The following is a 27052-nucleotide window of genomic DNA, read 5'->3' on the forward strand; positions in this document are numbered from 1 at the left end:
AGTGAGTGAGTGAGAGGGTGAGTCAGTGAGTGAGTGAGAGAGTGTGAGAGAGTGAATGATTGAGTGAGAGAGTGAGTTAGAGAATGATTGAGTGAGAGAGTGAGTGAGTGAGTGAATGAGATAGATTGAGTGAGAGTGAGTCAGTGAATGAAAGTGAGTGAGTGAGTGAATGAGTCAGTAAGTGAGAGTGAGTGAGTGAGTGAGTCAGTGATTGAGAGTATGAGAGAGTGAGTGAGAGTGTGAGAGAGTGAGTGTGAGAGAGAGTGTGAGAGAGTGAGTGTGAGAGAGTGAGTGAGAGGGTGAGTCAGTGAGTGAGAGAGTGAGTGAGTTAGAGAGTGAGTGAGTGAGTGAGTGAATGAGAGTGAGTGAATTAGAGAGTGAGAGAGTGAGTGAGAGAGTGAGTCAGTGAGTGAGAGAGTGAGAATGAGTGAATTAGAGAGTGAGTGAGTAAGAGTGAGTGTGAGTGAGAGTGAGTGAGTGAGAGAGTGAGTGAATGAGAGTGAATCAGTGAGTGAGAGAGTGAGTGAGTGAATGAATGAGATTGAGTGAGAGAGTGAGAGAGTGAGAGTGAGTGGTGAGTGAGAGAGTGAGTGAGTGAGTGAGTGAATGAGAGTGAATGAGTGAGTGAATGAGAGTGAGTGAATTAGAGAGTGAGTCAGTCAATGAAAGTGAGTGAATGAGTGAGAGAGTGAGTGAATGAGAGAGTGAGAGAGTGAGTGGTGAGTGAGTGAGTGAGAGAGTGAGTGAATTAGAGAGTGAGTGAGGGTGAGTGAGTGAGTGAGAGAGTGAGTGAATTAGAGAGTGAGTGAGGGTGAGTGAGAGAGAGTGAGTGAGTGAGAGAGTGAGTGAGTGAGTGAGCAAATGAGAGAATGAGTGAGTGTGAGAGAGTGAGTGAGTGAGAGTATGAGAGTGAGTGAGTGAGAGTGTGAGTGAGTGAGTGAGTGTGAGTGAGTGAGTGAGTGTGAGTGAGTGAGTGAGAGGGTGAGTCAGTGAGTCGAAGTCATAAGCATTTTTATGGACTCATTTAGTATTAAAATAATAATCATTTTTGTTTGGTTTAGGTACTCCTGGAGAAGCTGATTGAAGAATGCAAGTTCCCCCCCCCTCCAGAGGGAATTTGTGCTTACCATGGACACTGTACGGGCGTCAAAATCCAGATATATATCTCGGACCCTGACTTCAAGGTAACTGGTGAATGTAGGCCGGGACATTAGATTATAGGGGTTCGGAAGGAGTGCTCTAGGTGGAGGCCCCCAGTTCTCGGGCTTACAAACAGCTTTATTCAACTTTCCCAGGCTTCTCCCTGAACTTCTTTTTCCTCTCAAGAATGAAAACCTCATTCATTCCAGAAGATAGTACTTGATTTGATCCAGTGAAATCATACAGATAAAACATTTGGTCCATTGTAAAGAAGAATACAGTCGTTAGCTGTGGAAATCCAGATGCCAGTCAAGCTCTATCTGTGTCCCTGAGACTAGGGACATAGACTTTATGGGTCCCAGTAGAATAGTACTCCCTTAGGAGGAGATGTAGTGGAGCCCTGGTGATCTAGTGGTTACACATTGAGCTGTGATCCTCAAGGTTGGCAGTTCACAGCCACCGATAGCTCCAAGGGAAAAAGAGGAGGCTTTCTACTCCCTTAAAGAATTACAGTCTCAGAAACTCACAGGGGCAGTTCTACCCTGTCCCATAGGGCCAATATGAGTCAGCATGGACTCTGGAAGGAGTTTGAGGACGAGATGTAGTGTCTAGTTAGGCAGCCTGGCGAAGGCAAGCAGTTGGTGGTGTGTGTGTATGTGTGTGTGTACAGCTTTAAAGTCTGAACATGACATATTTTAATATCCCAGGGCTATATACGAGTCCTCTGTAGCGAGATCTGTAAACTTGAATTTCATACTAACTGTTGGAAGAGATTAAAAGCATTATGCTACGATGATAAACAGGACAAGGTAAGACATAGTGTCCTCTCTTTTGTTTGTTACATGTTAATTCCTCCCCTTCTCCCCCCAACCCCACACCCCCATCCCAAGAATCTTCAGAAAAAAGTATAAGGGATTATTATCAGTCCCTTCCTGAGCATTGTGGACATATTTGGAAAGTTTTAAATGAAAACTTAGTAGTAAAGTAGAACATATATTTTCATCTTTGTTTCATATAATGATAAAGGTTGCACCCATGGAGTCATTTAATATATTGTTTATTGTATAATCAGCCATTTTTAATAGTGAGTATGTTACCAGAAATGTAAAAATCTGATTTTTAAAATACAGATCTTACACACTGACAATTTGAGTGCATCAGAGATCGTTTTGTTTAATCACTTTAGAGTTTTTATTGAAATTGTGTGGTAATCTGAGCTAAAAGTTTGTACTGCTACTTCTCAGTGGGGTTTCTCTTATCAAGATAATGGTGTTTACCATTGGCTGCTTTGAGAGAAGGCCCGGTTTTTCATCTTATTTGCATTCCTAGAATTGTCTCTTTTCTTTCTTAGCTATCTATAGACTGTGGGTAGGGAAAGAAGGTGCTTTGTTGTTTTGCCTTTTGAGACTGCAAAGGTGCAGCTAGCCCAGTGTGCCTTTTGGAGTGCAAAGGAAGGCAGTTGTGCTGGCTATCGGCTCCTGATAGGATGGATTCAAGCGTGGTAGGAATACCTGTATGTTTTCATATTGTTACCTGAAGGTTCAGTGTGACCAAGTCTCTGCTGGCGGTGAGTCACTCACTGTGGGTATGTCTCTGTCTTACCTGTGGGCAATTCCTGCGCTCAGTGTTAACCCAAATGGGCAATACTGCTCCCTGGGGGCTCTGCAAAAGCAGATACTGTACCTACACTTTGTCCTGGATTAGAGGCTGTAGTACAATATTTTTTTAATTGCCAGGGAGGCACTGAGTGAAATCATTTTCTGAAAAGGGGGTGGTAAGCCAAATACCTTTGGGAACCTATCCCCTGGAGTAGTGGTTTTCAACCTGTGAGTCACGACCCCTTTGGGAGTCAAAGGACCCTTTCACAGGGGTCGTCCGATTCATAACAGTAGCAAAATTTCAGCTATGAAGTAGCAACGAACATAATGTTATGGTTGGGGGTCACCACCACATGAGGAACTGCATTAGGAAGGTTGAGAGCCACTGCCCTAGAGGTACACTCTCCCTTTAGTTGTAGTCCATGGTTTTAGATTCCTGTTGTGCATGAATCAGATTTTGGTAGTGAAGTATACATAGCCCAAATACCTTTGTGGTTTATACTAAGCAAAGTTCATTTCTTGCTTTTATTAACCTGCCCTACTGTTCTACAGATGTTGGCTGAGTTGGGGTTATAGCCACTCTGCTGTCTTCTTCGTTTCTAAATCGGGGTTGAAGAGTGGCCTTTACCTAGAATGTGTGCTTGTGGTAGACAGAAAGAGCAATGACCAGTCCATGAAGTGCTTCCTAAAGCTTTTGCTGGGCACAGTGTACAGTATGAGCCAAAGCAAGTCAGCAGGCCTGCCCTATGTTGCAAAGTGTATTCCTCCCGCAGGCAGGATCTGACAGTCATCTGGTGCTCAGCAGAGAATGCTACCTTCTCCCTGAAGCAGGTTTCAGACCACGTTCTGCCTCTTCCTGATGGTTAAGAAGCTGTACATGTGTAACATTTTCCCCGCCAAAGACATATACTGTTCTTTTTTAAAAACCATTTAGGACTTTCTAAATGCAAGTTGTCTGACGCCTGACTGCCATGGAGTCATTTATAAGATCACTGTGTACAACAGCAAAGGTGGTATGAAATGTGAAGTAAGTATCTCCTCGGGGCAACACTGCATCATTACCTTGCCAACCAAAGTGCCGTTCAAAACACAATGTAAGGTAGTGTATTGTGTGTGCTTTCGGTCTTGTCCATTTCCAGAAGAAAAAAAAAAATCACAAATTTAAGAAAATGTGAGAAATCCTGGGATGTAAGAATGAATGCTTTGCTCAAACGACACTCTCTCACCACTTCATTTCCTAAGAGGAAGAGGGTTTTTGTTTTGTTTTGTTTTCACTCTTTTATTGAGAACTTTGTTTTCCTTCTCACTAGTAAATTGTAGGGTGTGGCTTCTTAGGGAGCGGGAAACACGTCATGAGGGCTTACTTTTATTATCCGTGTCTGGCAGGAGTGGGTCATTGTATGGTCCCTGTATCTGCTCTTCTGCTGCTTTTTAATTGTTTTGGTCATTTATTTACTTTGCTCCTTCCTGAACTGTGTCTACTCTCTTATTCTTTTCTGTAAGTTGTTTGCTAATGCTTCCTGGGCCCTTTTGTCTGGGATGCCACCATCCCTGTTCTCTCTCGGATTGAACATGGCGTGTGCTTCTGGAACACTTGTTACTTGTGGTTTTGTGCTTTATGTCACGGGAGTATGAGACAAATTTTGGATGTCTTTGTTTTATTTAAAGTTTGAACACAAGGTCATAAAAGAAAAGTTACCTCCAAGACCTATTCTGAAACAGAAATGTACTAGGTAAGATTTTTTTTAACCATCAGTTTAATGATGTCTCTTAACAGTTTAATTCATTCAATGTAGCTTTCTAAATTATGCTGCTTTTTAAATTGACTTTACACACCTATATCCGAAGAAGTGATGTTTAGATGACTTTTGTGGATATTTAAAAATACCTGGGACTGTTAACTACCTCGAAACTGGAATTGGCAGCATTATTTGGTGGTTGGCTTTGTAAGTAAAATATGTGACATTTGATGCTGTGAAGTTACATGTTTGATGAATAAATTTGGCACTTAGTTATATATTAAGAGTTATATACTTAGCTTTCAGTTGTTTAAACTTTAATTCCAAAAGCATGCTTCCTCTCTATCTCTCTTAAGACATTTTGAATCAATGGTTGTTTCTTACTTTTGAAATGCTTGGTATATTGTGACAGTCTAAACTATTCTTTGTATCTACTTGTTCAAATCAAATAATTCCAATTCTTTTTTCTTTTCTTTTTTGGTCCTGCTTTTGTTCTTGTATTTGTTTTGTTTTTTTAAAGAAGAAAATTCTTCTTTTTTTTAATATTTATTATTTGTGACCAAGAAAAAGCAAAAGAAAAGATGAACAGAATTATTTGTTGGTGAACATCTACTATAATCAGATCGATCAAATTCTGATGTAGTAGGATATTACTAGGATATGAAAATATAATTCACTGTAAGATTGTTCTTTGAGAGGAGCATTTACTAAATGAAGTATCTTTCAGAAAAATTGTACTATTCCTGTTTTCATTAGTCAATCACTTATAACATGGAATTAACATCTATACAACCTAATTAGCAGTCACTTGATGATCGAGGCTCTTGTCTTCATAAAGCAAGGGCCCTTTTCTTTATCTGAGTTGACCAAGTATGTCAGTAGCTGTTGGGACTGAGCAGAAGATGCAGGTGAAATTGTCGAGTCAAAAGGAAAATGTATAACCTATTGCTTGGAGAATGGTTTATACCATTGGCAAAGAATACACTATTGAGCTTATAACAAAGATGACTTATCCCTAATTATAAATATTTAACAGCCTAGTGAATCTAAAAGAGAGAGAAGAGAAAAAAATGAACAGAAAGCTCCAGAAAGAAGAAGCCAAACAACTAGCAAAACAAAGAATGGAAGAGTACTTAAGAGAGAGTAACCTACCCCCCAAAGAAGAGAAGAAAGGTACGCAGAAGTAGGAAGTGGAAGGCACTCTAAAAAGAGTGTGCTCTTGTTTAAAAATATAAATATTCACATAAGTATGAGCATGTCTTAATGGTCCTTCTATTACTTGAAAATGGATTAAAATTTTAATTTTTAGTGTGGCGTTTCAGTACTGTCATTGTGCTCTATTACTTCCCAGTGGAGAGAGACTTAATAGAAAGAGCACTAGTTTTAGAAGCAGTTCTCAGGGGTTCAAAGTGTCACCCTGCCACTAATGGTAAGCAAACTCTGGCCAGTGTTTCTTTATCTCTGGTATGAAGGTGGAAATAACAGTAGTCAACCTGCTTATTAAGTGTTTGAAGAGCACTACGAATTCTGTTAATGGGAGTAAGTTTCAAATTGTTAAATGGGAGATGGTTTGGAATCACGCTCTTACAAGTGATTGTTTTCAAATAGAAAAGCAGTTTGTATAAGGTTCCATGAGGGCAACGCAGTCCAGTTCTCTGATGTAAGCTCCTCTCGCCATCATTCTCTGATCCACATGTGAAACTCTGTTGGTAATTTCACTTGTTTCTATGTCCATAGTGGTGTGTGTGTGGTTTTCAATCACGAATTGAAGTTTTCCTTATTTTCTACTGTGACTGTTAATTGTCCAAAATGAAGTATTTTACCACTCACTGTCTGTAGTTTTCATCTGGGCCAGTGGTTCTCAACCTGTGGGTCGTGACCCCTTTGGGGGTTGAAGGACCCTTTCACAGGGGTTGCCCAATTCATCACAGTAGCAAAATGACAGTTACGAAGTAGCAAGGAAAATAATTTTATGGTTGAGGAACTGTATTAAAGGGTCACGGCATTAGGAAGGTTGAGAACCACTGTGGTAGTCCATTAATGTTTCACAAACCAATCAAAACGATCTTTCCATTTGGATCATTTTTTTAAATTAATGTTTTCTTTTTATTTTTCATGCCTAGTGACCAAACATTTATTGACGCTAAGGTTTCGATAATTGATGAGGCTGGGTTAGGATTGTCGGGGGAAGTAGCCTTATGGAGACCTTATCTTAGAGGCATTAATAGGCTTTGAAATGTTCTATGACCAGTACAGAGTGATGGACAGTGTGCTTTCACATTTAAAAAAATACCTCCTTCGAAGGAATTTTAAGTTTCAGATTCCTCATTTTAAAATTCTGGGAGACACCGTAAAGGATAGTAGAACTGAGTCGTATCTTTTATGTGATTGTGGAATGGCACAGTATGCTTACCTTTATTGCTTCACTTCTTGCTCCTCTTTTTCCCTGCCTCTGACTGCTGCCGTTTTTCATTTGGTGCTGTAGAGGAAATCCAGGCTTACCAGTACCTTGATGACCGAATTCTACAGTGCCTCTTGCAGTACTCGCAGAAGATCAAAGCCGGGGTGCTCAATATTTCTGTGCTTATGAAGGAATTGCTTTCTTGGAAGGTCTTAACCCCAGATGACTACACCGCATGTTTTTCCAGCAGAAATTTTCTAAATGATGCAGTGGACTTTATCATTCAGCTTTTGATTGACAAAAGTAACCGCGTGAAGACAAGAAAATTCCTCCATGTTCTGAGTGAGCATAAGGAAATAGATCCCCAGGTTGCCTCCTGGATCGAGAAACTCAATGGCTTTGGTAGGTCACTTTGCCCTGGAGAAGGGGTCCTTAGCCGAATCGATGACTATAAGCCTCTGGGTCCGCTGTCATCTTCCTGTGCTTAAAATCCCCTGGGGCACCCATAGCTCCCATGCCTCCGCTCACCTGAAGGGTTAGAGGTTTGGGAATCCATCCAGAGTGGCCTCACAGGAAAGGCCTGATCCTCCACTCCCAGAGCATCACCACGAGCTACAGAAAAGCCTGTGGGCACAGTCCTGCACTGGCACACGAGGGGCCACCACGGTGAGCTAGACTCACTTGAGTGGCAATGGGGGGAGGGGGGTACTGTCATTTATGATTTTTAAACTGTAATAAAGTTAAAATAGTATATATCCCCACCCACAATTTTTAGGCTATATGATATACAGGCTACAATATACTTTTTCCAAAATGGCAAACACAAGAAAGTTAAGCCAGCAATATCATAACAGAAGTAACAATATGTTATGCTAAATTCTCTGTAGCTGTGTAAGTTGTGAATATTTTAGGCACCAAACCAGAAAAGCCATGCTTCCGTTCAGTTGCTTCTGACTTGTAGTCACCCTGTAGGGCAGGCACGCACAGCAGTCCTATGCTAAGACACCAGTATAGGTGTCTCATTGGATTTCCAAGGCTGTCATCTTTGCACAAGCAGACTGGCCCCATCTTCCTCCTGCAGAGGGGCGGGTGGGTGCAAAGCACTAGTCTTTTGGTTCATAGCTGAGCTTGTGGCACCCAAGTCACTGAGACTCTTTATGAAAAGCAAGTAGTTCCAATCCTTGTGATTCAATCCTTGTGAGTTCCTTCTCATCATCAGTCCATACAGTACAGTCACATCAGGTAGAGATTTAGCATGAGAAAGGTCAACTTACATGCTCAACAAGACAAAGCAAGAAAGCATTAACACGAGGGCAGAGCCAGTCTCTCGGTGGGCGTGGGCTGCCAGCCTTCCTCACACAGCACACGTTCTCAGGTGAGCCATTGATAGTTGCTGTTGGGTCAATTCCAGCTCTTGGTGACCTTGAGTTAGAGAGAACACTGCTCCACAGGGCTTTCTTGGCGGTAATCTGAATGGAGGTAAATTGCCACACCTGTTTTCTGTACTACTGCTCAGTGGGTTGGAACCTTCAACCTTCAGATTAGTAATCAAGCACAAACTGACGATACTACCCAAGGATCTGATGTGAGCCTTACGTGAGAGATTGGAATGTTAGCTTTCTTTATCAGTTGTGTCCTAAAACCTCCATTGTGGTTTGTGAGTTTCTTACCTGTCTGAGGATTTTATGTGGTGACTGAATCTGCCGTTTTAAGATACTAATTTTCATGCACCATGACAATTGAAAGTTGACGATTTCAAGTGCAAGCTAACAATTTTTATCTGGAAGAAACAGCAGCACAAGATAATTTTGACTTTGAGCGGTCTTGTCTTTTCTTCGCTTGCTGACTTCCACACCAAGACCCACGTAAGAGTGAGTGTACTGCTGGGCTAGAGGCCTGCTGGTGGAATTGAGTAGCGCTGATGGCAGTGAGGTTTGCGTTGGACGCTATCCTGTAGGGCCATTGTGAGTTGGAATTGACTCGATGGCAATAGGTTTCGTTTATGTGGACTTTAACAGGTAACAATTCAGGTGAGAAATGCTCAGCATACAGTTAGGATGTGTTACAAAGCCCTTTTAGGGCTGCCGTAAGTCTCAACCTGAGTTTACCCAGCTCTAGAAATAAGGGTCAGAAAAACCATATCACCCAATTAGTTTCCTAGAAGCTCCCATTCCACACGACAGCTTGCTCCCCCAAAGCACTCAGCTTTACTTGCTCTGTGGGCTGGGAAGTCCACCACTCTGTGTCATGCTCGGGCTCCTAGTTCTGCTGTTATTGTTCCTCTGCCATTCCTTTGGGGTCAAAGCTGCCTCCTGGATCAAGAAGTCCTAGATCTTGGCTTTTCTCTCTTGCTGGTAGAGAGACACTTCTCTCCCTTCCCTCCTTCTGAGGTGTGGTTCATTTTATGTTCAGTACGATGGTACTCAAAATTAACTCTGTTCATAATCATTTACAACGGAATCCTGTTGGTATATACCCCACCTTCTTTTACCCAGATCCATCAGGAAAGGGTAGTTTGGTGGGAGTTACAGAGATTATGCCTAGTAATAATTCACTGCACTGTACCTGGCAATTTGCTTTAAGATTATAGCCATTAAAAGCCTGTGGTACCCTGAAGATCCCCTTGCAGAAGGGTCTTGGGGAGGAGACGAGCCAGACAGGGCGTGATGTAGCAACGATGAAAAATACAGCTTTGCTCTAGTTCCTCAATGCTTTCTCCCCCCCACCCCCCCATCCCCCACTATCATGATCCGAATTCTACTTTGCAAGTCTGGCTAGACCAGAGGATGTACACTGGTACAGATAGGAACTGGAAACACAGGGAATCCAGGGCGGATGATTCCTTCAGGACCAGTGGTGTGAGTGGCAATACTGGGAGCATAGAGGGAGTGTGGGTTGAAAAGGAGGAACCGATTACAAGGCTCTACATGTGACCTCCCCCCTGGGGGACGGACAACAGAAAAGTGGGTGAAGGGAGACATCGGACAGGGCAAGATATGACAAAATAACAATTTATAAATTATCAAGGGCTCATGAGGGAGGGGGGAGTGGGGAGGGAGGGGAAAAAAGAGGACCTGATGCCAGGGGCTTAAGGGGAGAGGAAATGTTTTGAGAATGATGAGGGCAATGAATGTACAAGTGTGCTTTACACAATTGATGTATGGATGGATTGTGATAAGAGCTGTATGACCCCCTAATAAAACGATTAAAAAATAAATAAAATAAACAAAAAAACAAATAAATAAATTTCATTATCAGCAAACAAACAAACAAAAAGCCTGTGGTACCATTCTACTCTGCAACATACGGGCTGCTGTGATTCAGTATCAACTCAATGACAACTGACAACCATAGTATTAAAAGAATTTAATACATTACTCTCATCTGATAAAATTATAATAAAGATAACTACAGTGATTGCGTTATTCAACTCATAGGTAAGATTTCATTGTATTTAGCATATCAGTGTTAGTGTCTATAAAATATATAACCGCTTGGACTAGTTTGTTCCAAGTATTTAAATGTTCTCCCTGAAAATGTAACCCAAACTACAATGGAACTGCTTTTGAAAGTTGTGATGCTGAACGCGATTTCACAGTAAATCATCTTTCTCTTCTGATTTGGGTTTTGTTTTTATTACAGGCTATACGGCTGTGGGACATTTTTTCTCTCGTTACGGGGAGAAGCTGAAGAACCTAAATTTTACCTTCGTGAGTATCCTCTGGAATGAGAAGTACGCTTCAATTCTGGGCTCGATAGAAGGAAAGACCTTTGAGTATTTCCGTGAGCCAGCATCCCTGAAAGAAGCACGCTGCCTGATTTGGCTGCTGGAAGACCACAGAGATAAGTTTCCAGCACTGCACAGTGCTCTGGATGAATTCTTCGATATACTGGGTACGTAGACCAAGTTTAGGTTTATTTATATATAGCCTTAGGAAAAAGCTTTTGAAGGGCCTAACTTATTTAAATACTTAAGGAAAATAGTAAATAATTATTAATGCACACAGTGGTCTCTTTGGGGGGAAGTTGGTGGTTGAGAATGGCGATGTTTTTTTAACGTGAAGTTTGTTTTGTTTTACTGTGGAAGCTTTAAGTTCTGTAGAGATGTTAGGATAGATACATTACACTAGCTGTACACCACACAATTCCCATCTTAATTATTTTCACAGTCATCGCAAAGAATGCATGGCCTTTATCAGCAAGCGGTTTGGTTTTTAGCATTCAGCAATCAGTGGAATGTAGGCAGGAGGTGACGTTTGGAGCATCTGGAGTAGATCTTACATCTCTTTTAGTAGGAATATGATGGAGCTTGGAGTCAGGAACAGTAGGCTGTGGCTCAGCATCTTCCCTAATGCACCTCACTGAAGCTGTGTGTGTTGTCCTATGGCTTCAAGTTTCCATGCTAGGGTTACAAGGAATTCAGACAAGCTTACAGTCGTCCTTAGGGAGCTCGTGCTTTTAGAGAAGGCAGTAAGACATGTGCATAAGTACCTAATTGTCATATGGTAGGAACCTCAGCAGGAGAGGATAGAGCCCCCCGCAGAAGGGGAGAGCTTTGCTGCAGGGCCAGTGGATGAAATGGGCTGTCAATATTGAGTGGAACTGGACAGGTGGGTGTTGGGGAGTAAAGAGGTTGAGTGGAAAGGAATTGTGGAGCACATCTGAGTAATGGCATGGAGTCCAGTTTGGCAGAGAATTTTAAAAACTCAAAAAGCCCAAAGTCTCTGCCATTGAGTTGATCCTATCCCAACTATTTCTGTGACTTGAACTCTTTACGGGGTAGATAGACTGAACTTTCTCTCAAGGAGCAGCGGAGGTTTTGAACCGCCAACCTTGTCCAGTTCCAGTGCTTACTCAACAGCACCACCCTACCTGTCTCCTCATAAACACCCCCCTCAATAAACCCTCTGCCATCAAGTCAATTCCAACTCTTAGCAACCTATGCGTTACAGAGTAGCACTACTCCGTAGAGTTTTCATGGCTAACAAGCTAAATTCCTTAGCATCTCATCATTAAAATGAGAGGATTTTGACTAAATGACCTTTTGGCCTCAAAATTATAATAGTTGATTCTAAATTAATTTTGACTCCTTATACCTGCCACTACATTCATAGTTGATAATAACCCATCCCCCTGCCCTTACTTGTTATCGGTAGTTAGACGTTTACCTTTCAGGCTCCTTGTTGAGAGGAGGACGTAAGATGACCAGCCTTGTCCAAAAGCATCAGCCTTTATAGACGCCAAGCACAGCCTAAGGGACTGACAGTGACAAGCGTAGCGATGTTGTGGTTCTGAGGAAAGAGCACACTCAACTATGGACACCTTTGTTTTTCCAGGATTCTGCTCCATGACCGGAAGGTGACACACTACCCGATAGCCTGACTTTATTGCCATCAGTTTGCGGCTGCTGGTAATAAAACGCTGTTCTGGGACTGAGCTTACAAAACTCGTTGCTTGCTTGGATCACCCAGCAGGGGAACTAGAAGGAGAGAGTTTGCTCTGAGCGTGCATTCTGCCTGATACTTGTGCTCTGTACTTAAGGCATACAGTCCATCGGCTGCGACTGTTTCTCTGCTCTTAGTGAGGGAGTCGGACGCCACCCACCAAATGACTGGCCCACCCTGCAGGTTTTCCGGTCCAGTAGCATCCCCCTGCGCCCTGCCTCCCACGCTCCCCCTGGACCTTTTGCTTCACTCTTTTCAATGAAAGGAAACGACATTTCATGACACATTGCAGGACCCACTGATGTTATAAATCAGGGTGTTCCGTAGTGTCCTCGGTGCTGTGATAATTGGGAGCCCACCCTCCTGTCTGACTGCTGGGTGCCCATCTCTCTGTTGACATTTCTGTGTCACCGTCACAGGCCCCTTAACCGCAGGATGGCTAACCCCACTTAGCAGAAGCCGAATTTTCCTAAATTTATCTCAGCGAACAGAATCTCTGTGTATCTGGTTTTTAATAGGAAACCCAGGAATTAATCTTGATTCCCCCTTTTCCCTGTCTCATCAATCTGTACCTATCTAGTTTGCCGATGATCCTAATAAGCTGTGTTTTTTTTATCTGCCCTTGCCTATCCCAGCTGCACATCTAGGATAGAAGCTTAGTTATTTTTAAAAACTTTATTGAGCTGTAATTAACATATCACACAATTCAGTAGCTCAGTCATATCAAGAAAGGTAACCTAATCAACTTTGGCACCTTTCCTTCCTTATTGTCCCTGTTTGTGTTGACTCCCCATTTCCCCCACCTCCCCTTGCGTGCCACCAGACAACCATCAATCCAGGAACTGTCTATGTAATTCCACCCTTCCCAGTCTCTCTGCACAGATAAACATGCAAAACAATGGCAAACAGCAAACAAGGACCCAGCAACAATGTAACATCTAAGAGAAAGCAGATAATACTACACTTTTAGAATAACTTCACTTTATTCCAGAGGGAGGTTGAATTACAAGGCATTACATTCCAGCTTGAGTATAACTGCTAAAATCCACTTTAAACAAGTGTTTTAAATCTGATATTTAGGGCTGTTGATATCCCTATTCTATGTACATTGAGTATTCGCTGGGGACTCAAGCCACATGGGGACTCTGCAAATGAATTTGGGGCTATCACTATCAAATGTAGCTTTCTACAAACCATGTCTTTAGAATTTAGGCACTGGTCTCGTTCCCTTCTCCAAGTTTGGAACTTATCATTCTCAATCCTTGGATCACATAGGCTGGTGTGCTTCTTCTGTGTGAACTTAGCTGACTCATACTTAGATGGCTGCTTGTTTTGAGACCAGCCTTTAAGCCCCCCGGCACTATTTCTCATGATAGCGTGGCACCATCTAATTTCTTCACCACACTTTGCTCGGTGCCCCATGACTTCATTGATCTCATGAGGGATGGGTACCAGGCAGGGTCATGTTATTGAAACTAATTATGCTTAGATTAGGGCTATGATCGAGTGAGAGCCCAAAATCCATTCAGATAATGATTGTTTCCATAAGTCTCTGGTTCTCTTTTGGAGACACATCATTGTCATTTTATTGTAGTCCATCAGCAATCTTCCTGGTATATGGGGCTTAAGGCTCTTCTACTGATAGTAATGTTATTTCAGTCCGTGGTAAAGCAAAGTGGAGCAAAAGACTTTATACAGGTGTAGAACTACTTATTGGACTCCAATACATGATGTGTTAACGTGCACATTTTCAAAATAGAGGCAACTGGACCCATGTGCGGTTGGAGACAGGGCAGTACTTTCAGTAGCACTCCTTTAAGAGCGCAGAACTGTGCCTGGTAGACTTGCACACGTCACATAAAAGCAAAGAGAGCACGAAAACAGCAACAATAGATTGGTCCCTGGTCGACATCTGTTGGTCACTTTCAGAGAAATCGGTCCAAATTCACCCAAAGTCCAGCACCCACCAATTGCATAATCTTGGGATAGAGATTGTCTGCTGCTGCTGCTTCCACTAGGGTTGGATAGAGCCTAATTTATATCTCCATGGCTATTTATATCTCCATGACTATTTATATCTCCATGACTATTTATATCTCCATGACTTTTGCTGTTGCCTTCAAACTGGTCTCTATGCCTTTACACCTTCCCACTCCAAATCTTTCTCCTCTATTGCAACTATAAATTGTTTCTTTAGAACGTCTGTCAGATCCTCTACTCTGTTGGGGAAATAGCCTACACAATGAATTCACATAATCGCTCCAGGTCACTGTCACTCTCTCCCATCTGCCCTTTAGGTTACACCTTACCTCTTCCTGCCTCCTTCCTTTACTCACACAGTTCCTTCAGACCCAGCCCCCTCCTTTGCCTGCTCATTTCAGGTTGAACAAATGTTCTCACCTACCCAGAGTCCTCGGATTCCTTCTTGGAATTTCTTCCCCTTAAAACTATTACTCCAAAAAAATCCAAAAAAAACTATTACTCCATCTTCTTTTCCACCTTTTCCTAACTTGGCATGTGCAACATCAGGGTTGTAATTGTTCGCATGGTTGTCTTCCTTCAGTTTGATGCGTCTCCATGTGACACAGAGATGATGTCCAAATCATGCTAAATGGGATTGCGTTTGTGTGGTTCCCTGTGGTTGTTTTCCCACTTAGTTACCCATCTTCCCATTCCTTCTTGATTTCTGAAGTAAGCTTGTGTCAATGCCAAATAAAGAGTAGAATGTATTCTATGTTAGTTTTCTTAAAGGCTCTAAATTGTATGGCCAAGCAAGTATTGAGCGTCCTCATAACATTGTCGTTATCGTCCTACAGACAGCAGCTGCACTGTGCTAAGGAAACAGGACCATAATGATGACCAGGTAAGTGATCTGCTCAATTCAAGGGCTATGCTAAATGCTACAGGAAGAGAGGAGGACCCACACAAGTGCTTGTCGACGTCACGTTCCAAGGCCAAATTTGGAGGGTTCCTAGATACTGTTTAAATAAGGAAGTGGAGGCTTGAAGGTAAATAAGCGGCCATCTAGCAGGGAAGCAACAAAGCCCACATGGAAGAAGCACACCAACCTGTGTGAACATGAGGCGTCGATGGGATCAGGTCTCAGGCATTAGAAGACCCCAAACAAACAACCATTTCAATGCAAACGAGGGGGGTCGGAGTGGAGACCCAAAGCCCATCTGTAGACAATTGGACATCCCCTCACAGAAGGGTCCCAAGGAAGGGACAAGCCAGCCAGTGTGTGGTATAGCACCGACGGGAACACAACTTTCCTCTAGTTCTTTAATGCTCTCCCCAGTCCCCCACTATCATGAATGACCCCAGTTCTACCTTACAAATCTGGTTAGACCAGAGCATGTACACGGGTACAGATAAGAGCTTTCCACACACAGAATCCAGGACAGATAAACCCCTCAGGACCAATAATGAGAGTAGCAATACTATGAGGGTAGGGGGAAGGTGGGGTTGAGGGGAAAGGGGAATCAATTGCAGTGATCGACGTATTACCCCCAACACACACACACACACACACCAGCTCCAGAGGGACAAACAACAGAAACATGGTTGAAGGGAGGCAGCGGACAGTGTAAAATATGAAAATAAAAATAATTTATAAGTTATCAAGGGTTCACAAGTTGGGGCGGAGAGGAGCTGATACCAAGGGCTCAAGTAGAAAGAAAATGTTTTGGAAATGTGTATGGCAACATATGTACAAATGTGCTTGATATAATTGATGTATGGATTGTTATAAGAACTGTAAGAGCCCCCAATAAAATGATGTATTAAAATTTTAAAATAAACAAATAATAAATGAGGACGTGCAATCCCAGTCTTCTTCTTGGGATTGGCATGATAATGGACCAATTCTGAAGCTTAAGCTAGAACACTGTCCAGTTATCAATACTCATAATTGATAAATGTTAATGTTAGAAACAGAAAAGGAAGTGTCCTGAGTCATCTCCTGGTGGACAAATGAAGGGGGATTTTCAGTGATGCAAATGCTAGTGTTTTGTTCTGTAAGGAAAGCAAAGGGACCTCGTTTTGAGTGATTCCAAAGTGAGTTGAAGTTAAAACCATCCCCGGTGAGTTTTTCTCTGTTGGTTGTAGTTGCCACTTCCCCTTTCTTCCTTTTAGAAAAGAGAGTCAGTCAGGAAAAGAAGGCAGGTTTCAAAGGGAAAAACCCTGGTTTGCTGATTTTGTGGATTAAGTCATCTCCATTGAAATTTGTCTTCATCTGCTTTACCAAATATTTTCCCCTTCAGTATGGAGCACAGCTGGCACAGGCTAGAATAGGGCAATAGATCCTCTCAATTTATGATGCCTGCCCTGGGGCCCAGCCAGTCACAGAATGCCTAATAAAAATAGTACTGTAAAAATGCATGTAATCAGAATTACTTTAAAATCTGTTTGATTACTTGAATTCAAATAAACCCTGTTAAGAATGAGTTTTAACTGTTGAAACAGTTAAATTTGAGTTGTAACATTAAATATCATTGGTCATTTTCTTCTATTATAAATTGTAACACCTGGGCTGAAACATACATTATAATGCTATTTTTGTTAGTTATGTCATATACATCCAACTTATGACTGACTAGTCTGTGAAAATTAGTATGGTTTCATTATATTGAGCTTCAAAATGCTGCTGTTTGAATTTTCATTGTTATTTTTTCCCTCCATTTTTCCAGTACGCCCCTCCTGCAAAGGTGAGAAGCAAAGGAAAGAAAAAGAAACCAAAAGATATGAAGGTATGGAATATTTTCTCTATTAATTCTTATCCCAACTCCCCAGATTAATTGGCTATGTAAATTTGAACAAACCAGTTCTTGGGCTGTCTTGCTAAAGTGTTCTGTAGAGGAAGAATTTCTAGGCTTTAATCTAAAAGTATTTAGACTTTTTTACATTTTAAGGGAATTTAAGATTTATATAAAAGTAACTCTTAGAGGAAGCTTATCTTTTATTGGCGTTTGTGAATTCTAGCTACTTCCCTGTGAAAGCACTCCCATACTGTGGATTCAGTTTGGGTGGCCACAGAGCAGAGTGGCCAGAGGAGGCTTTGGCCCCAGGCCCATTTGGGCTCACATCTTGGTTCTCCCCGTTGCTAACTGGCTCACTTCCTTGCTTTTGCTGTGCCCTACTGTTCTCATCTGTGTAAAGGAGTAAAAGGGATGCCTGCTACTCGTAACTACTACTGTTAGTGTGCTTTTCTTCTCTGGAACACATGGGTTAGAAGTGACTCGATGGTAGCTAGGTTGGCTATTATTATTATTACCCAAATGCATTTTACAGGGAGGTAATAGTTTCTACTATTCAAAAAGCTTTTGTTGGAATTATTTCTATTCAAATGATTATCAGCTAAACTGTTTAAAATAAAATGATGGATAATAATGGTCATAGCAGACTCTTGAAATTAATCAATCCCTTTTCTTCTTCCCACAAAGCCTTTAAGATAACTAGGGCCTTGTTTAAATTTCTTGCCAGGGGTGAGGGGCTTCTTCGTGGCTTTTGTATATGAGTGGCAGGTAGGCAATAGAAGAATGAGCAGGTCAATCCCAACAAAAGTTTCATTTCATTATTGACTATATGTCTTTAGTTGAGCTAAAGTGGGAATTCGATCCGAGTGACATCTACATTGTTGTTAGAGCATTGGATACCACGCTCAATGTTAACTTGGATCTATTACTGGTTGTTGACATTGGTATACAACAACAGTAGCTTCAAATGATTGCTAGGACCTCTATTGTGTTCCTATTCAAATCGACACAGTGTTGGGGGGAGCCCTGGTCGTATAGTAGGTTATAGATTAAGCTGCTAAGTGAAAGGTCAGCAGTTTGAAACCACCAACAGCTCCTTGGGAGAAAGATGAGGCTGTCTACTCCCCCAAAGATTTAAATTTCTGGGAAACCCACAGGGCCAGTTTCACTTATAGTGTTGCTCTGGCTTAGAACCGACAGGTTGCCTGTGAGTTTGGTTTTTGAGTGTTAAGGTAGACAGTCATTGTCACTTTTCTGTCTTTTAAACCAGCCTATGTTAGTCGGGTCTGGATTACCTTCACTAAAGACATGTTTTAAAAGTGAGACTGTCGCTTCAAGAGTCAACAGAAAGTGAGTACAGTTTTAAAATTTTTGTATCATTTAACCTCAAGGGTTTTAATAGAATGATTGGACAACTTGATGTGGCCATCTTGGTTGAATTTATAACATGACTTATAGGCATTAAGTATTCATACAGAATGTCCTAAAGCCACAAGGCCAATGAAACTCAATCAGTAAGTATATCTTGAGAACTTACTATGTGCAGGGAACTATGGGAAACTGCTAACAAATTGTCCAGAAAAGTTTGTTTTGTTTTTTTTCAGAAAAGGTTTTACGTATCCAATGAAGAGAGAATATTGTGCTGTTAATTCCTAGCATATTTACTATCACAGGCGAGAGGCAGGAGTGGAGACTGTAAAATGATGCTATAGTTTAACCTTAGATATTCGGGATTTTCACTGGTGGTTCAAACTGAATTTTCAATAAACAAATACAACAGTGAGTTTCTAAATATATTTTTGTTTCATATCCTCTATGGACCAAAACCCACAAGATGTTTTTTTCTCTATCTGTTTATGTCTTTTGCTCACTTTTTAATTGGATTATTTGCTCTGATTAAGGTGTTCCAATTTTCTGTGGATTTAGAGATGACTCCTTGTTGTGTAATTCCTAAAGGTTTTCTTGCAGTCCATGGGCTCTCTTTTTACGCTTTTGATGAAATATTTTGGTACACAAGAGTTGTATGTTTAGTAGATACTAATCATCAATTTTGTCTTTTACTGTGTGTAATTCCTTCATCATATGTGTCTATGTCCTGTTAAGTATCTCCCTATTTTCTCTTTGATAATCTTTATAGCTCGGGGATTCACATTTAATTCCATCTTGAGTTTGGGTTTGTGCTTGGGGGTGAGGTACGGGTCCTGTTTCATTCTGCAGATGGAGATCCAATTTTGCCAGTACCATTTGTGGAAGAGAGGCATTGCGGTTTTAAAGCTGCCACTCAAACCACCACCTCGTTTTAGAGTGGTAGTCATGCTGGTGGTTTCTTGAGCAGGGAGAATGAACATGGAACACGGACACACACACACAGGGACAGAACAAGACTGCTGCACAAAATAGACACAGACAGAGACGGTACAAAACTGCAGCTGCCGTTGACAGCCCGCAGTGCTTTATTATTTACGGACTACATACTGGCAGTGTTCCCAGACAAGTTTGCTATTCCCACACTTGAATCTCTCATAGCCTTGAGAGTGAGTTCCGTATCTTGGCCCATACCGTATGTTTACATTTCTACCAGGGAAACACTGTTTGCAGCTGCTTCCACAATCTCCTTACCGTTTGCGGTAAGGAAGCAGTTTACGAGAACCAGCTAGGACAGACGTTTGCGTACTGTCCTAGACAATACATGACTCGAGACACAGTGCTCCTCTCATGGCTCCTTCAGGTAGAATCTGATCCGTATCTTTTTTTTTGTTTTAAGTCTTCTTATTAAGCACCTTTTACCAGTCTCAATCTTACTTTACCTTAAATCAATAGCAATTACAATAAAATCTTATGTTTTTCTCTTCAACCCTGTAATAAATTATAACTTCCAACCAATCCCAGAGGGTTTTTTTTTTTTCAATTGCTCTGGGTAAAATGAATAGTTAATTACAGGTTCCTACTCAGACTATCAGGTATTTCTTTTGACTGTGGAAGCATTACCTCTTTGCCTTCAGTTGTCTAGTAAGGTTTTCGTGTTGTTTATCCAACATAATGTTGAATCATAGTTACCATCGGTGGCTTGTTTTTCCCCCCTAAGTATTCTTCCGGTTGATCCCAAATGTAATTGTTCACCAAGTGATGTTTCCGATGACAGAGGCAATTCAGGCCGGAGGCGTCTTCGGAAAGAAGTAGAAGAATTCGAAGCTTACTACCATAAGAAGCAGCAGCTGCAGAACCCGCAAACTAGAGAGTACACTGACCAGAGTAAGACGGCTGAGACAAGCTCTAAGTCAAAATCGACTCTGTATGAGTAAGTTGTTCAACGGGCTGTCACATAGACAGTAGGTGTTGTGATGACAGCTATTTTACACGGCTGCTGCTGCGAGTTTAAAAGATACGCTTAGCTTTTTAATCTTTTTGTTCTTTTCCTTTAAAAACATTGTTTAAGGTTTTCTTTTTTTTAATCATTGGGGGCTCATACAACTCTTATCACAATTCATACATTCACCAATTGTGTAAAGCACATTTGTACATTCGTTGCAAGGGTTATTTTCTAAGGGGTAGGTAAAATTTTGTTCACACTATCAGTAAGTGTGGTTTGCCTGACTCGGTTATTTAATCCTAATACAGTATGTTTCTTGAGGAGTTAAAATCAGTGAGCAGTGAAACTTGCTTTGGGAAAATAAGCTGGTCTTCCAAATATGTATAAATACTTCTTTAAAAAAAAATCATTTTATTGGGGGCTCATACAACTCTTATCATAATCCATACTGTATAAATGCTTCTGTTAGGTTTTTCGAGTGAGAAATGCCTCGGTCCTTGGCTTCCTGGGAGAAAGAATTCACTCTGAAGCTTGGATTATGATCCAAGTGAGTGTTATAAAGGATAGAAGAAGTTTCAGGTCTTACACAGGCTCCCTCAGGGCACTTCACACACAGTGGAGTTCTGAAGCCATAGGAGGTTGCAGAATGCCTCTTAGGAGCAGTTTGAGAGAAGGTGGCCTCTGGCTCCGGATTATGGCTTTTTCAGGCTCTCCGCTGGGGGGCTGATCAACGATACTGGTTGACCCCCTTGGCCGAATTAAACTCACCTGGCCTAGATGGAGGTCAATCCAGGTGTACCGCCTACTTAGGTGTACCTCCCCTTCCTGCCTCGGAGCCCGAATCTCTGAGCATGCTCAGTGGACACCCTGGTCCCTGTTTTACCTACCTAACACTTCCTGTAATAACGCCTGCAAATACTTTTGTTTTCCCAGTTACTTCTCTGAGTATTTGGAGGACAATGGCCCCTTGGACATCAGAGATAAGGTATTCTCCAACGAATATCGATTTTTTCCAGAAGAAACTCGGCAGATAGTGCAAAAGGCAGGGGGCCTGAAACAGTTTCTTCTGAGGTGTCCTCGTTTCGTCGTGATTGACAACTGCATTGCACTGAGGAAAGTCCCCACACGGTTCAGGAGAAAGGGAAAGAAGAGAATTAAGGAAGAAGTAGACGACCTTGTCAACATCGAAGATGAACTGTACTTGCCATTTTTCTTATCTCTGAGCTCAGAAGCCAAGGAAGTTACCCCAGAGTCAGATCCATCTTCATCACCAGCTAAAGAGGATCCAGTGACCGCTCCAGCATCTGCTGACTCGGCTTGTGCAGGCCCAGCTGTGGAGCCTAAGCTGGCATCAGGAGATTTTCCCAGGCCAGTTTCTGAAGATGGGTATGCCAAATGGATCGCTTCCGACTCTCCCCAGTCAGGTTCTGAGGTTGCAGTTCCCATGCCAGCCTCCTCTCAGTCTCTGGTACCAGTGTTCCAGAATGTGAGTCCAGCCTACTGGGCTCAGCCCCCTGCGGCCTCGGGCTACTGCACATACCTTTCTTATCAGGGGTATGACATCACACAGACACCACCAGTATACATCAATGAGCTGTCAAGTGTGCCCCCATATGCTGGTGTATACACACCTCTGACAAGCTTTTCAGAGTATGAGTTGCAACAGGGAATTCCATTCCTGCAGCCTTTCGTAACTTTTAGTGAGCCAAATCCAAATGCTGCGGCTGGTTTTGAGGGCCCCCAAGTGAATGCTGAGAAGGCCTCTGGTAACCAGCAGGCCCCAGTGAAGTCATTCTGTAGCTCAGGTGTTTCTACTACAGCTCTCAGTGAGTCTAGCAGAAATGGCTTCCGTGAAAAGTTTGCCAACCAGGAGGGAGAAAACAGAATCGAGACCAATGGAGCCACAGCTTTTCTACCTACACAGAAGGCTGCCATACAGGTAAGAGGGCAAGCAGATAATGTTTGCTTCAGTTAAAACTTTCCAATTAAACTTTCCTTGCCCTCTTTCATTGCCACTCTGTTCACCAATGCCCTTAACAGTTGGTAGCTTTGTAACAGTTACTAAACCTTTTAACGGAAAATGTTTATAATGTGAACCCTTTCAAGTGGTGCGACAGGTGACTTTGTCAGGAAGAAGCATGGAGTTATATAAGTAATTCTCTTCTTCCCCACCCCCTGAGAGAAAAGAGTCAGCAGGTGGAGCTAAAACACTATCTAGGCCACCAACAGAGGTGTAGTAGGAGGACGTGGCTGCAAGCCGTAGAAAAGGACCTGACCTAGCAGTGCACCCCACATCACACACATCCCCACCGTAACAGCAGTGCTGGGGGCTGCTGGCAGAGGAGAAGAGGGCGGGGGAAATGTGCCTCTGTGCAGGCCATCAGCACCTAAGAGAGGAAAGGAAGAGTCTTGGCTACACATGCCCATATCTCCTACCAAGCCAGTGGGGGTGAGGACGGTTCAAGATTCCAGCCAAGGGAGAAAAACGTGAGGGAAGAGTCCAAGCCTTCCTTCCTGCCAATAAGTTGATGTTCCTCTGTTTGACCTTTACAGGGCCTGATTCATTAAACCCTTAGTGCTTGCCCTCCTCCTCATTATTGTTTGCTGCCCAGGGAGCTTTGAAAAAGTCTGTGAAGAGTTGGTGAACCCAAACCACTTTCAGGTGTACTGGGTCCAAGTGACCTCGTTTTCCTACTATAGATATTTGTGGAAGGCATGGGGTATTGCTTCAATTAACCGAAGGACACCAAACACCTTGAAAAATTGTAGACACGGTTTGAAATGTTATTACATGAAGAATGTGTTGTATGAGAACAGCTTATCAGAGATGTGTGCTTTTGCTAAGTGCTTGTTTTGTTCCTCAGGTGCCCAGGGTTATGGTAGACCAGGAGGTCAACACTGACCCTTATGAAGGTTATGAGGCTGAGCTGGTAAGTCCGAATTGCAATAAACCATTCAAAGGTTTCATATCCATTAATAGGATCTAGGTAGTGAACCACAACTATTTTGGAGTCAACTAAACCCTAAGTCATCATGGAATAAGCTTAAGAACAGAAAAAGAAAAGTGGTTTTGTTTATATTGTTGAGATTTGGGAGGCAAGGGTGTGGAGGGCAGGCAGAGGAAAAGGTCAGTTTTTTCTAGTGTATTTATTTCCAAGTATAATATATTAAGCATGTCTTCATTTACAAACTATAAATACGAGCTTATTCATGTGAGTAGTACAGGAAGCTGTTATAAAGACTTTTTCACCAGCTTAAGGTTGGTTCAATGGGAAACTATTAATGTCATATCACGGTAACACGTAAGACAAAAATTATTTTACTATTTAATTGCTGAGAAGGCATTGGAATAAAATTCAATGTCCTTTCTTGACTAAATCTCATATGAAAATGACAGTAAATTAATACTTCTCAACCTGTGAATATCTTTTTCTCTTCAGCCAAAAGCTGTCATCTTGCTAAAAAATGACACATCATCATCATTATTAAAAGTTAAATGAGAGAGAGAAATCAGATTGAAAAGAAAGATGTACAAGCATCATTAATTAGCAGAGGCTGAGGTGTACACCTGGAAAATCCAAATTAGTCACTTGCAAAACCTATGCAATAAAATTCTGAAAGGTGATTAGATACACAATAAAGAGAACTGTCCTGCACAAACAACCTGTTACGAAGTGCATTAAAAGACAATGTTCTGTGGTCAACTGCATGGCACAAATGTGTATGTTTATCTACTCATGTATAGTGTGTTATACAGAGGCATAGCATGTATATGTGCAGGTGTGTGTGTGTGTGTGTGTGTGTGTATAAGTGTATATGAACAACACATACATAGCACCAAAATACAAGTAACCAATTGGGAAAATGCTACATCACATAGGACAGGTAGAGGGCTAATTTACTTAGCATATGTGCAAAGTCTCTATAAATCAGTAAGAAAAAGATTATTATCTTAGCAAAAATTTAGGAATGAGTATGAAGCGACAATCCATAATAACAGAGGTATGATTGATTTTTAAACATATTAAAAGATGCTCAACTCCACTTGAGATTTTAAAAAAGTCATTTAATGTTGATCAGAATATAAAATATAAAATTTAAGTTTTGGAACAAGAATGGAAGTTACACTCATTCAAGGAGGCTTCCAAAAGTTTGTGGGAAAATGGAATTAATAGATATTGGAATTTTTCCACAAACTTTTTGAAGTCTCCTTGTTTATGAAGATAGAAATCAGTGGACTAAGGATATTCGTATATTTATCTTAGTCACATTTAGAACAGCAAAAATTTGAGGAAAACCTAAATGTTCAGCAATATGCTAGTTAAATGATGATACAGCCACAAAGTGAAATGTTGTCATTTAAAAATGTGACAGTCCCGTCGTTGCTAATATGGACTGATTTTCAAGAGTAGATGTGTAGTGAAAGGAGAAGCAGCAGCTTAGCACTTTGCATTGCCTGCTACTGCTGTATGTGAAAATCGCCTTATGGTCTGAACAATTATAAAAATGATGCAGAGCACAAAGCCCACATGGAACAACATATCAACCTGTGTGATCACGGGGTGTCGAACGGATCACTGAAGACAAATGGGTGCATAAGCAAATGTGGTGAAGAAAGCTGATGGTGCCCAGCTATCAAAAAGTATAGCGTCTGGGGTCTTAAAGGCTTGAAGGTAATCAAGCGGCCATCAAGCTCAGAAGCAACAAAGCCCACATGGAAGAAGCACACCAGCCTATGCAACCACGAGGTGTCGAAGGGATCAGGTGTAAGGCATCATCAGAACAAAAAATCTTACCATAGTGAATGATGGGGGGAGTGTGGAGTGGAGATCCAAAGCCCATTAGTAGGCCACTGGAGATCCCCTTGCAGAGGGGTCTCGGGGAGGAGATGAGCCAGTCAGGGTGCGATGTAACAATGATGAGAAATACAACCTTCCTCTAGTTCCTAAAGGTTTCCTCCCCGCTCCCACTACCATGACTCGAATTCTATCTTGCAAGACTGGCTAGACCAGAGGAGGTACACTGGTACAGATAGGAACTGAAAATACAGGGAATCCAGGATGGATGAGCCCTATAGGACCAGTGGTGTGAGTGGCAAAACAGGGAGGGTGGAGGGAGAGTGGGTAGGAAAGAGGGAACCAATTGCATGGAACTGTGTGTGGCCTCCTCCCTGGGGGACGGACAACCGAAAAGTGGATGAAGGGAGAAGTCGGACAGGGCAAGATATGACAAAATACCCATTTGTAAACTATCAAGGGCTCATGCGGGAGGGGGGAGCGGGGAGGGAGGGGAAAAATGAGGACCTAATGTCGGGGGGTTAAATGGAGAGAAAATGTTTTGAGAAACGATGTACAAATGCGCTTTACACAATTGATGTGTGTATGGATTGGGATAACAGTTGTATGAGCCCCTAATAAAATGTTAAAAAAAAAATGATGCAGAGCCCTGGAAAAGATCTATGGCCATCTTCCCAGGTCTGTCTTCAACATTTACATATGAAGAAACCATGAGTTTTGTGTGTGTGATTCACCCATACCATGTACATTGTCTTTGAAAATTGCCATATTTATTTCGTACATTACAGACTTTTTTCTGTCAGTTCATAAAAATTTATAATCTCATTTTAAATGAATACTTGATATCCCTTTGTATGAATGTATGATAGTTGACCAGTTTCTTATCATTCAGCATTTAGATTGTGTCAACTTTCCATTTTTATAGACAGTACCAAAGTGAACATGCTTGTCTTTGTATTTAAAGCATCTGTACTGAGTTAGAATGACTGATGTCAAGTTCTTTAAACCAGTTACATGTCGTTGTTTACCAAGTCAGTATTTTTGACCCTCAGATAGATATTTTCTTTAGTGTTAAGAGAAATCACCAACTCCTCCTCTAATTAGCTCATGGCTTCAGGGCCCAGCTGATTTCTGGGACTTTGAGAAGATTACTAACTTCTCAGAGCCCTCTATTTCCTGAACTATAAAAAAGGGGATACTATCTCTCCCAGAATTGTTGTGAAGTTTAAATGTAGTACTATGAAGATGGTCTTTAACTTTCTATCTATCTCTGCTGGTGTAGGAGCCTATAAATTGATGCCTAACTCTAGGTGGCTGTTCATTGTGATTCTTTTGTAGGAGTAAGACTGGAAATAGAACTAACTCAGATCTTAGACCATAAGGTTTTTCTAAGGGGTCACCGTAAGGTTTGACCAGTTAATTCAGCCCCTTAGACAGGGACTCTTCATAGCACACGGGAGCTACTTCGGGCAGGCATAAACTACAACTCTCCGCGGCAAACTGGCATGTGTGGTCATCTTGGCCAGAGTTCACAGTTCTCCGACTGATAATCCACAGAGTTTCAAATACTTGCTTGCCTGCATTTTCAACTTGCTTGTTAAGAGAAGTGGAAGAAGCCCTGGTGTTGGAGAGGCAGAGGAGATGACGAAAGTGGACCAGGTTTGTGCCACTGGGGTGGATAGCGTTCCTGTGCCTGGCTCCCCAGGCCCTTCATCACTGGGTAAGACAGTCACTGCAGCTGGGAGGCGTTGCCAGCATCAAAACAATCCTCCTGAGACAGTATGATCACTCCTGGTCTGAACAGTGTGAAACTGTGTGGCTGCTGTTTGGGGTGTGTTTGTTTGTAAAGCTTGTCCATGAGGCAGTTAGA

General features: G+C 41.9%; 1 protein-coding gene across 4 annotated transcripts in view; it reads left to right on the plus strand.

Moving 5' to 3' along the window:
• The window catches only part of TTC3 (tetratricopeptide repeat domain 3), a 129478-nt gene that overhangs the window by 72193 nt on the left and 30233 nt on the right, over positions 1-27052 (plus strand). For all 4 annotated transcript variants that reach the window (XM_045284461.1, XM_045284462.1, XM_045284463.1 and 1 more), the window contains 13 exons: positions 1062-1184; positions 1848-1949; positions 3673-3765; positions 4407-4471; positions 5514-5650; positions 6963-7280; positions 10521-10772; positions 15139-15185; positions 17011-17070; positions 18347-18426; positions 20219-20374; positions 21320-22325; positions 23251-23316. In XM_045284461.1, the coding sequence (XP_045140396.1) occupies positions 1062-1184; positions 1848-1949; positions 3673-3765; positions 4407-4471; positions 5514-5650; positions 6963-7280; positions 10521-10772; positions 15139-15185; positions 17011-17070; positions 18347-18426; positions 20219-20374; positions 21320-22325; positions 23251-23316 (2505 nt within the window). The remainder of the gene's footprint in view (positions 1-1061; positions 1185-1847; positions 1950-3672; positions 3766-4406; positions 4472-5513; positions 5651-6962; positions 7281-10520; positions 10773-15138; positions 15186-17010; positions 17071-18346; positions 18427-20218; positions 20375-21319; positions 22326-23250; positions 23317-27052) is intronic.

Source organism: Echinops telfairi, unplaced genomic scaffold (genome assembly GCF_000313985.2).
Source record: "Echinops telfairi isolate 266 unplaced genomic scaffold, ASM31398v2 ScPeMD7_7469;HRSCAF=8507_0, whole genome shotgun sequence".
Taxonomy (NCBI): domain Eukaryota; kingdom Metazoa; phylum Chordata; class Mammalia; order Afrosoricida; family Tenrecidae; genus Echinops; species Echinops telfairi.